The sequence below is a fragment of the Pseudopipra pipra genome, chromosome 1, assembly GCF_036250125.1.
Source record: "Pseudopipra pipra isolate bDixPip1 chromosome 1, bDixPip1.hap1, whole genome shotgun sequence".
Taxonomy (NCBI): Eukaryota; Metazoa; Chordata; class Aves; order Passeriformes; family Pipridae; genus Pseudopipra; species Pseudopipra pipra.
This window is the reverse complement of record NC_087549.1, coordinates 62,219,700-62,231,948: the sequence shown is the minus strand read 5'-3', so window position 1 is coordinate 62,231,948 and position 12,249 is coordinate 62,219,700. Positions and strand designations below refer to the sequence as shown.

Here is a 12,249-nt window from a genome sequence, read left to right as displayed (position 1 = left end):
TGTCTGTAAATACAGTTTAGGCAGTTCATTTATAATTTCACTTCAACCAGTTGAATGTTCATGCAAAAATTTTTATGAACTGAAGAGTGTGTTACGACTGCCTTTGTTACTTTAATGTGAGAAGTCAGTTCTAGTAGCAGACTAAGTCCCGGTGCATCTATATGGTGCAGTGCTCACATACAGATATCAAACCTATTAGCTTGTGAGAACAGTTGCGAAGGATTAGCTCTGAAGTCAGTGAGAGAAAAAAAAACTTACAGAGCTGAAACAGGAGAATATGTTTTGTTGAGGAGGAAGTTATGTGGCCACTGGACTACCTCCAAGAGGCACCGAAATAGCCTGAGCAGAAACAGAGGAAGTGGCTGTGAAAAGTGAGCTCGGGTGGAGTTGGCTGTGATGAGCAGTCTGGAGACAGCAGTAGTGGCCTGAAATTCAGATCCACATCTGTCTGGTCTGTGCCCAAATCTTATTGATTTTTTACCTTAATGCTGTGGAGGGACAGCTGCTCTGTTCACTGGTACAACTAAAATTTCTCGGCCAACCCTCCTTATATGACAGCAGGTTTGCCTCTATCCTGACAAATGGAGGACACCTTTCCTGATGCCAGTGCAAACCAGAGGATGCTGTCACTTCTTGCCACACGCTTGCACCAACTGCCTGCTCCCCCTGCTCTATCACACTAAAATAAGCTGCTTGTCCTGATTTTCCAATCCACTCCCAGCTTGCTCCCCTCTCAGTTATGATCTGTCATTTCACTAACTCTCATCAGCCCAACATGTCACATATAGAAGATTTGAAAACAAGCACTTAATTGCTTCTACCCTTTTGCTAAAAGGTTTCACTCAAGCCTCTGCAAGAGTACCTGTTTTTCCTCTTCAAATTCCTCCTTAAAACTGTTGCAAAACTCCTGGCAAAGGTCAAGCTGCTCAGACACCATGCGTACTGGGAATCGTGGTTACCATTTTTTCATTATTTCCACACAGTATTGCCCACAGAAATCCATCTTTTATCACTTGTCTCAAATTTAGGCTGAAAATCAGGATAACATGATTTTATTTTGCTCTGTGCCTCTGTCAAGCTGGATGGTGCCACCTCCTGTACTTCAGAAACCCCAGCACTGTGGCAGCATCCTGACTGTTAGGGTCATAACAGTAACACTAAGGACCGGAGGAGAAAGCAAATGGTATTTAAGCGGTCATGGCTTTTCTGTCCAGACTTGTTAGAGAAGGAAAAGAAAAAAAAAAAAAAAGAAGAAAGGAATAAGCGAGAACATTAGTTATTTGTTTAAAGGGCAACAGAAAGGATGTTTTTTGTGCAGAGCTGTGGCCATGCCAAATTTCAAGTCTGGATTTTAGAAATATGCCTATTTGTAAAGAAAGAAAAAAGGGATCAAGGCCTCTGAAGTGTTCCTTTGTGTTTTGTCTGTGCCTGGCAAGAAAAAAGTGAATGTACGCATGTGATAAAAAGGCAATCCTAACCCCATTTATGGCGCTTTTTTTTAATGGATAAATTCTCTGTAAGTCATACCAAGCGACTAATGTCAGCTTAAATTATGTCATCTGAATTACTGGGAGAAGGTTCGTGTTTGAAAACAAAGGAAAGCAAAAGGGTTGTTTGGGTAACTTTTAAAAGTTGTATTAACTGAAAAAAAATTTCACTAGGGCTATGAGCTTTTTGTAAGAATTTTTTCCTATTTTAATGGCCCCATTTAAAACCAGTAGATTAAAAAGTAAAGCACTGCATCATCATCTTACAGGATTTACTTTAGAAGGACTGCACTAAGCGAGTCAGCATCACTGGAATTCCAGACCAGAATAAACCAAAAAGTCTTTCTCTACCAGTTTTTGATTTCTGAAGTTCGTGCCTTGGTCATAGCCTGTATAATAACCATGCACTTTTGTTGGACTCCCAATTTTCCTTTTCAAGTTTAAATTAAAAAATAACAGGAAGAGTAAAATCTCTTGCTCTCAGGCTGAAATTCAAACTGGAGTACCTTTTTCAAGAGTACAATTTTATCCAGTACTGATTACATAAATCAGTTTGGAAGGAGGAAGTGGAATTACACTAACAAGTTCAAAAAAAATTACAGGAAACCAAGTGGGAAAAAGGTTTCCTATGTTATTTCCTTATGCAGAGCGAAGAACAGCACCAATAGGATGTTTTCTAATGTATCATTTTCCAACTCCGTAGGAATGAAACTTGAACTCTAGTTCAAGGTGTTAGAGGAGGCCACCAGGAGATACCTTTCAGTGCCAAAATGTGCACATACACCTCTCTCTTCAAAGTAACTGCCAGAAAAATTATTATTTACACCCATTTTAAAGGTAACAACATAATGTTAAATAATATGCTTCAAACTTGCCTTATGTCAAATCCTGAATTATTTGCTTGCATAAGAAGTCTGACTTTTATTGGTTTTGAAGACTTTGGGCTCTATTTGGTATTAAATCTGTCAAGAAAAAACCTCACTGAGTTCAGTAGGAGCTACTAAGCAAGAACCAAAATATCCTACTCACAATAGTGACCTAACCTGTGATATGGAATTAAGAAATAATCTATAAAGGACTTGTCTGTGTGATAAAGTTCCTGTTTTATGTGATAAAGGCCCTAGACCTGATTATGCTATAGGTTTTTGTCAAAGCACAATCTGCTGGTTCGGTAGCTAGATAACCTGAATTGCCTCATTAGTCTTGTTACTTACAACTCAAATCAGCAAAATTCATCTGATAAGTGGTAGAACAAAAACATGCCTACAAAACATGGAAGCTGAGTTTGAAAAACCCAACTTTAGATGATTAAGTAGCTAATGTAATGAGGCTAAGATTATTAATACCAGTGGAAAATAATAAGGGTTGCACCATCAAACCTAGTTTTCATGGTTTTGAAGAGGTTTATTTATTTAATAAGTCAAAGACCATATGTCTGTGAATTTAATATTTTTAAGATATTTAAGAGGCCAGACGCCTGACAGCCTTTGTCTAAAAATTTGAGTGAGTAAGTAAGTAGCAAGCCTCTCCAGATCCCTCTACAGAGCCTTCCTACCCTCAAGCAGGTCAAAACTCCCATCCAACTTCATGTTGTATCAAACTGACTAACAGTGCACTCAATCCCCTTATCCAGGTCATTGATAAAGATATTAAACAGAAGGTACAGTGTCACTGAATAAGAAATACCATGATAGTCTGCTGAGTGGCATCTTCAATGGAGCCATGAAGAAAAACATGAGACAAAACCACAGAAATATGATTCTTGTGCCCTGAAGCCTTAAGAGTAGAGGACTCATGGAAATCTGACCCTAAACTGTACAAAAGTGTGGCTTGGAAGAGCCTGAAATCAACACAAATCTTCTTTGCAAGAGTCTGAAATTCCAGTGAGCATGGAAATGACAAAATAGGCCAGGTCTGGCATTAATCAGTTTTCATCAGAGAGAGGGGGCATGATGGAACAGTCTTACTCCACTAGCATCTGTTTGGGAGTTGCCTGGATTGTCCGTATATCTTTATAATTTTTATGACATTTTGGTTATAAAGCACTATTTTCACACCAGAAAAGAATTATGTCCATACATCTAGAGACAGAGATGCCATAAATCCCACACTGCAGCCTACAGCATAGAAGACCAACAGACACAAGAAAGAAGGAAAGAAAGCCCATCAAGGCACCTCCGTAGCAGCAAGGGTTGATACAGAAATTTGAGCATCAATGATTCTTCCATAACACACAGAAAAACTGCAGGAGCAATTGTGAAATGGTCAGTAAAGACCAAGTGACAATTTCAGCAGGGTGCTGCTTAGTACACAAGTGAAGCAAGAAACAGTATCAGTGATGAGGAAGAGCAGAGGCCTGATTGCATGTCATTGAGAAAACAAGTCCATATAGGCCCTCCCTCTGGACAACTCTTCCAGTGGATAATATAACACATGACTGTTATGCATGCATTGGGGATGAGGAATTACCAGCACCACAGTGTGGACTCTGAGTTTGGTCTTAAGACTGTGAGTATAGCAGTAAGGGGGGAAGAGCAGGAGGTGGCCAACAGCCACGAGATGATTGTTGCAGTCAAGGCTATTGCCTAGATACCCACCAGTGATTCATTATTTTTCCAAGTCACCATTTTATTATGTTTCTCCACCCCATCACCCCATAAATTCTATCTGGATTTATTGGCTGCCAATACAACTTATTTTCTCATTTTTCTGGTTACGGGTTTGGCCCAGTGTTTCTTAAGCATTCAGTAACAGGCTTCAGAAGCTGAATATGGCCCTATTCTGCCCAAAGGCATGTGGCAAAAGGGTTGCAAAACCACCTGTCTTGGAAAATATTTTGAAAGTGCAAAGTTAAAAATCATTACTGCAGTCAAACTGTTGGAATCTGAAGTCTCCAAGGACAGTAAATACAGTGAGAATGGGGTATACTAAAAAAAAATTAATAAAATTAGACTTTGATTCTTTGAGCTTTTTCTGCCCCTTCCCTCCAAAGGGAAACAAAGATGGCAAGAAAAGATTCTCTCATCCAGAAGAAATGATCTTAAAATACTGTAAGAAATTATTTGTTTAAATACCTGCTGTGCTCCACTAAAAAGTCTTTGATAAACTGGTATTATTGTTTATTCTGTTATTGCTGATGAAAGCTATTTGATTATAGCTGTAAAAAATCTCCATAAAATCATAAATAAAAAACACATGTTGTGGCAAAGGCCTTTAGAAATAAAAAACATTTTAAACATACTTTGAAGACAGCCTAATTCCATTGTTTTCTTTCAAGCTGAAAGGGGAAGTACTGTATTGTTCCAAGACTCAAGAGTCACAGATATATTATTTACCAGTAATTAGAGTTCTTGGTATTCCATATTTCTACCTATTCATGGAGCAGAGGGACCATACCCTCTAGGAAATAAATAAAAGCCATTATCCCTGGTTTTCCATTAACATTGCACTCAGGAACAATATTATTCACACACATTTTGGTGATTCAGATTATTCTGGTTTGTATTATATAAAGCATCTAGGAGAGGTTGCACAGTGCAAGGTGTTGTCATGAGATGGAAAGTGACCTTTGACAGCTGAAAAATATCTTTTGAGTGCAAGTAAAGTGGTCAGATTCACAAATCAATATACAAAGCACAGCAACCACTGTTTACTTTTCCTTGGAAGGAATCACAAATGTGACTATTTAGTTAAAATCCCACAGTCCCTCACAACCAACGTGGTGAATTTGGTTGAACAACTTAAAAACACACTTTTCTTTGTGTGCCATAACCACTGAATTATGACCCGACCCAAACTCAGTCCTCAGAGAACATTCCCAACAAGCCCTAAGGAAAACTCACCCTCTTATTCTAGGTCAGACATTCCCATAAATGAAGCTGGCAAGTACATTCATATTTAACATGCACTTAATCAACCAGTTAATGATCCACATTAAGTATGATCCAGGATAAAATATCTTCCCTATATTCAAAGAGAATATGACTCCTATATACTCTGCAGTAAGCCAACCATCGGCATATTCTGTATTAGATTCTTGTAACCCACCTGAAATTATGTGTAAGTGTTCTCTCCATGTACTCACGGAAGTAGGGCTACTGTTTGAAGATCCCGAATGATTATAGCTTGTAGGCATGTAATATACATCCAACAAAACATAGACTAAATATAGGAGACCCTCATTAAAAATTATATACTCACCATATTTATCTTTTATTGTATGCCCTTTACTCCCTATTCATTAGAGAATGGAAATGACTGCAAAATAATACCTGATAGCCAAACATCTTGTTTTGGCACTAGTACTAATTAATCAGATACTTGTGTCACTTGCTTTGGAATACAAAATTAAAATCTTCTAAAGTATTAAGAGGAAGGAAAGCAGGATGCCAGTTTCCATTCCACAGACTTGAATGACTTATGGTATTGAATCTCATGATAGAATGTATTTTTAATTCAACAGTTCAGCAATTATTTGCTGAAGGCTACTATTTAATTTACATTTACATGTATCTCAGAGCTGTCATTAAAACATAATTTTTATACCATGAATATTATCCTCTCCAAAACAACTATACATATGTAGTCTTAATCACATAGGAATTTCCAAGGACCTTAGTGTATAAGAGGCATTATTACATCATGTGTTTGAAATGCAGATGTATCTGGGATGGACCACTGTGCTCTAGCTGGTTCAGTAGTTCACAGCAGTATTAATTCTTCCTTCAGATAAATGGATCCAATTCTCAGTAACAGTATGGTTCCTTTATGCTTCTTTGCCAATATAAAGTAGTCCTAAGGGGGATAAAAATACTCAGAAGGAATAACTTTTGTGCACACGGTGTGTGTGCAGAGCACAGAATTGAGGAAATAGGATAAACTAAAATATCCTACAATATTCTCAACTCAGATCAGAATCCAGGAAAGTTCATGTTGACATCCTCAAAATATTGGCCAAGTAAAATAAACCTAAAAGTGAAAAAGAATTGTGAACTGACCTGCAGGAGTTCACTGGTAATGTCGAGGACATAAAGGTGCGAGGTGCAATTGCCCAAATGGAGACTGCCCATAACTGTCAAAACTGCCAGTTTTGCTCTTGTAAGAAGCACTCACAAGTGTGATTCTAGAAAGACTCACACCAAGACTGACCAAAAGTTGCCACAAAAAATCAGCCCGAATATATCATCAAACTGAATAAATTATAGCCAGAAAAAACTGCATTTTTTCACTCACTTCTAGTAGAAGTCCACCTTCTTGTACAGCAGTCTTGTTAGATATATTGTCTTCTTTTATTGTTTGGCCCACTTGCTTCTTAAAGTGCTTTTCTTGAATGGCTGTTGGAAAGAGTTATTATCGATTTAGAAATCATAGTGATTAGGGCCATTAGACTAAAATTCTTATTTAGGCACTTAACATGCATTGATTTAATTAGGAGTTACTGTCTTTGTGGTCTGGATCTCAGTTACTGACAACTTTCTTTTGCTGTGTGAGAGAGATACATATTTTGCAGTCCAGATGCTTTTTATATGAAATATCTATCACATTTTTTATTGAACATATTTTTTCCATTAGTCTACTCTACATAAAGCAACAACCAAAACCCACAGGAAAGAAACAAAAGAAAGTTAGCAAGTTGTTTTGTTTAAAAAAATATGTATTATGACAATATAGAAAAATGTCTATATAGCTCAAAAGACAAGGGACTGAAATAACTTTCTTATTTCAATGCTGACCTTCTTGACATCAGTTGGTTTTCAGTCTTGCTTTACTCTACTCACTTCTACAAGTTCCAGCCTAACTGTAAGAGAATGTTCTTAAACTGTTTCATTTTTACACAGAGGTTTAAAGTTTGTTTTTAGCAGGTCATTTAAGCCATGAAATTCGTAAAAAAGCTCTCACTACAGATTAAAATTCCATATGTTTTTCCTAATAATCATGAAAGCTTTCATGGGATACTAAACTAGTGAATTCTCTTACTGCACATTGCTTGATCTAATATATATTTGAATACTCCAAGTCTTTCTATCTAGATATCCTATAGAAAAATCCCTGAAATACAATCTCATTTCTGGAGATAATGAAAGAATTTCTGAGAAGCTGACATCACTTAATAATTTGTCTTCTGCATCATCTAAGGAGTATGACAGGAACCTCTCTTTATCATTTGGTCAGTAAAAATTAAGTCAGCTTCACTGTCCCACTCCAGAGTTGGGTCATACAAATACCCTGGTAACAAACAGAGATTCAGTTTTCTATTTGTTTTCCTTTTCACAGAGAGAATGAGAGGAGGGCATACTGGTGAGATTATCTGGGACATTTGATTTACATTTTCCCTTCCAGCTAAAGAGAAGCTGGAATAGCCACAGCCAGAGACGCTTAATAAACAAAAAAAAAAAAAAAAAGAAAAGGTTTGGGATGGGAAGAAATAGTTTATAGCGAATCAGAATAAGAAAAGGAGACAGATAGCAAGCCTCTAATGCCCCTGAGCCTGTGCAAAAGCCCATTATCAATTTAACAGCCTAGTGAGGGATTGTTGCAAGATACATCAGCATTTTACAACAGATGATGGCAATGCAAAGCAACACTGACTGAATATTCGTGATGTTCTTTAGCTTACATTGTAAATATTTGCTGAAAGTGATGTCAGTCATTACCCCAAGGCAATCATCTTGAACGTATAATTAGATGTAACAAATCCCTCCCCTGGGCATGGGAAAACACATAAGGAAAATCCCAAGCTGCCTAAAACAGACCCCTACCCATGTTTTCCAGCCAAAATAATTTTGGGATTTCAGACTTGTAAGCTAGGCTGCCGTGAACAGCATATACAGATTCTTAAATCTACATTTTCATTTGGTATACCTTTAAACTAATTGGAAATGGTTGCTTCTTTTGTCCCCCTGATCAGCCAAGCTTTCTGCTACACCTGTCTATAAGAACACTCATAGAATCATAGGCTTATTTAGGTTAGAAAAGACCCTTAAGGTCATCAAGTCCAACCATCAACTCAGCACTGCCAAGTCCACCACTAAACCATGTCCCTAAGTGCCACATCCACACATCTTTTAAATACCTTGTGACAACGATTTTTAAAAGCCCAACCCCTATTCCAATGGCCTCTTCCAGAGTTTCCCTCCTGAGAAAAGATTTCAGTAATTAATGACATGGTGATTTGAGGTCTTTGTGCAGGTTAAAGGATGAACAGGGAGGGGTGAGAGGAAACGAAGGTTTATTTCTTTGATGCACTCTTTTTGGCATTGTGAAAATTCCACCCGTTTGAACTGCATCGTTAGTGGAAACTATTATCTTACCCAGCTGAGCAGGCCAGAGCTCCCTGCCTGTTTGTTAGCCTTCAGGCTCATACAAACACAGCAGCAGAACACAAGAGATGTTTGTTCTGAAGCTTGTCTGGCTACTATAAATTCCATCTCCAAATGGAAAGTATTTTAATGTTATTTTGCCAGTTAGAGTTACCCATATGTTAGGCCACACACATCCGTTTCATAACATGCCCTACTCACTGGCCTGGACTGCAAGGAGACCCATTGCACCATCAAAGACAAATAACACCCTTTGCAACAAGAAGTGAATGTTCCTAGGGAGACGGAAAAGTTTGCTCCTTGCACCTGAGGCAACAGAGCTGTCACTCACTGCTCACTCTTATTCTGCCTCCTTGAGCTGGAAATGCTTGATTAATTCACCCATGGCTGGGCTGATACTGCAGTGATAGGTCAGAAGAGATACTGCTGCTGGTGATAGCCTGTCACCTGGAGAAAGCAGGGCAAGACAGGCAGAAAACCACGCAGACCCCCGAAACGAGGAGGAGGAAGAAAAGCAAGATGTGACAGGCTGATGAGGGAAAGTTACAAGATGTTATCTGACTAGGCAGAAAAACAGCAAAAACAGAGCAGTCTAACAATACCCCTGTCACCACCAAGAATCAAGAGAGAGAACTGAAGGACAGTAAATATTGCTTATGATGGGTATCTTGATAGCAAAGGCCCTGATGCCAAGATAGCCATGATCAAGATTAGCCATTGCATAAAATTCTCTCTCTCCGGATCAACACTGAAGCCTATGATGATGAAAACAAATGAAAGATTGGAGCATGCAGGAGTACTGTCTCTGGTAGGCAGGGAGGAGCCTGCAGAAAACTTAAAATTAACAAACAACAAAGGATGACTCAGTGACCTGAGGGGAACACAGGCTGTTGGAATTCCCATATATCAATAATGGGGCAAGAAAAAAAGCTGATATTGCAGGCAGTCTAATGAATGCTGCTGGCTGTTAAAAAAATTGAGAGATTTAGCTTTATGGAGCCTTGGACTGCTTTCTGTGGGAGAAGCAACTCTTCAAACAAGATGGTCAGCAATTCAGTGTAGAGCACTCCCCTACTAGGTTCAAAACTGGCAAACTGAAGAGATGGGAAGTGGTACTGTCAGAGACATTTTCTGAGCACAACTTATTGAGCCTGCACTTCCAGAACATGAAATAAAACAGAAGATGGAGCTGTTCTGCCAAAGAAGATGAATGAGCATATTGATACCATAGAGTGATAAATACCTGATATACACGTACATGGCCGAGAGTTTTGAAAGCTCATGCGATCTAGTGAACGTGGCGCAATCCCATGCAACATTAAAAGCCAACGAGTTTGGAAATGCTGGGTCCTACAGAAGGACAACGCTGTGGAAATATACAGGGGGGGGGGAAGGGAACTAGGAAGAGGAGGAAGAAAAAAATTAAGAAAAATGGCCAATGTGATTTCCTGGAGGAAAGGTCAAAGATCTGAGGACATTGTTTCAATTTCTGATCTGAAACATTGAAAGGAATGGAAAGTAAAAAAATAATGTAGAGTTAGAACTGACAGTTAGTTAATGGAGGAAAAAAAGTCCACAAAGGAGATGGCAAGTTTGTTTGAAGGAGCATGGGGCTGTCTCAGACAGCGCTGCTGAGTCTTTCACAGCTGCACTGTCTCTGCCCAGAACAACGTAAAAACTTGAGATCTCTTTTGAGCCTTCAGTTCTGATACAAGAATTGCTATCTGCATTTGCAAACTCCTTGGCTTGAAAACCAAATCTGGAATATTGTAACAAAGAGAAAAGCTGCCTAACACAGTCTACAGAAGCATTATGAAACCAGACGTTCCCTTTCCCTCAGAAATAACAGAACACTTATTCATTGCAGAATGCTCTTTAGTTCAAAGGGATGGAGATTTCAGAACACTCATAAAACCATACTTTTTAAACCCATGGGATTACATTCTCCAGAGTGTTTCTATACCTCATCCCACACAAGCATGACCTTCATTCTTCAGAAAATAATTAGTGAATTTACCTACCAATTTAAGCTCTGAAAAAAAGTAATGTGTGGGCAAACTGTACCCCAGCCACCCTGGGTGCCTTGCACTACTCAGGCTTCTTGCACCAAGCAAAGGCACAGGTGAGAAATGAGCAGTGAAGGGATACTGCTTCTGAAGAGAACGCCTTCCCCGGGTTGATTTTGGGTGTAAGAGGGGGACCGTACTGTCTTCTTCAGACTCAGTATGATGCAGGTGAATTAGCTTCAAGCCTTTCACAGGAGTACCTGTGAGACCAGGGAATAAATTATTCCTTAAAATGGGCAGATAAAAATACCCAAATTCAGCTTGCAGGTTCAGAGATACTGCTTTATGAATGCAAGTCTTACTTTTGGTAACTGTTACTTGAAAGGAAGTGAGAACAGGGTCTTTCTTCCTGGATCTTCTAGCTGCAGGAAGAATCAGCTATGCATGTTACTCTGAATACTAAGATAACAAAACAAATTGACTAGGAAACAGAATTGTTATGAACAATTCTGCTTAACAAACCTAGAGCCATGAACTGAAATGGTCTGTTTCCTCTGGCTGTGTTACAGAGAACACCGAGCGACACTTAGGATGGAGGTCATTAGATGAACACTGAAATTAAACAATATACAGCATAAGGAACAGTTATTTTACACTGATAAACAGTATGAAGGGGACTTCTGCACTTTGAAATGCCACAACATACAGATTGCTCAAATGCTTAGGGAAAGAAATCAGCACCAAAATGCACCCTCTGAATAAAAGCTGTATGGTTCTCAGTCCTGTTGTGGAGGTTACCAGAACACCAGATGAAATTATACTAACAGCAATGCAAAGTTTTTCTTCCCAACTTAGCGGTTTTCTCAGTCTGCTTCTTCTTAAGAGATGCTTTGAAATCTGACTTCCCTTTGAAGTTTCTCGAGTACAGCATGACATTTATTTAAGGTACAAACCAAACTGTTTGCTTTCCAGATCCCGTCCCCTCTTTCAGAACCGTTTATTCCCCTTTCCCAGCAAGCCTCATCCATTTTCCCCCACGAGAGAGGGGCATCAAAGAGATGCCACCGCCTTGCAGCCCTCCTCTCCCCACGGTCCTTGCGCGGGGCTGGTGGGGCCACCTCGCCCCTCTTGAGCCCCCAGCCCGCGTCGCACCCCGTCCGGAGGAGCCCTTTTGACGGGGAGGCGAGGGGGAGGAGAAGTCCCTGCTGCGGAGGAGGCAGACTGCTGACTAACCCCAGCCCTACTGTCACGCAAGCCTCGCTGCCTGTCAATCTCCCGGCGGCTCTGACAGGGCCCTGGCGCCCGTTCAAACCCTTGCGTGCGAGCAGACGAGCCACATTACCCTATGAAGTATTTCATAATAACAACAGCTGTTAAATATTGATGACTCCTGGCAAGCGCTGAATGCTTTTCGAGAAGGTTAAGCCTTCGTGTAAT

General features: G+C 39.5%; 1 protein-coding gene across 1 annotated transcript in view; it reads right to left on the bottom strand.

The window, feature by feature from the left end:
- AHRR (aryl hydrocarbon receptor repressor) overlaps positions 1–12,249 on the bottom strand; it is an 88,190-nt gene that overhangs the window by 22,297 nt on the left and 53,644 nt on the right. Inside the window, exon 4 of the mRNA XM_064659084.1 lies at positions 6,720–6,820. Coding sequence (XP_064515154.1) covers positions 6,720–6,820 — 101 coding nt within the window. The remainder of the gene's footprint in view (positions 1–6,719; positions 6,821–12,249) is intronic.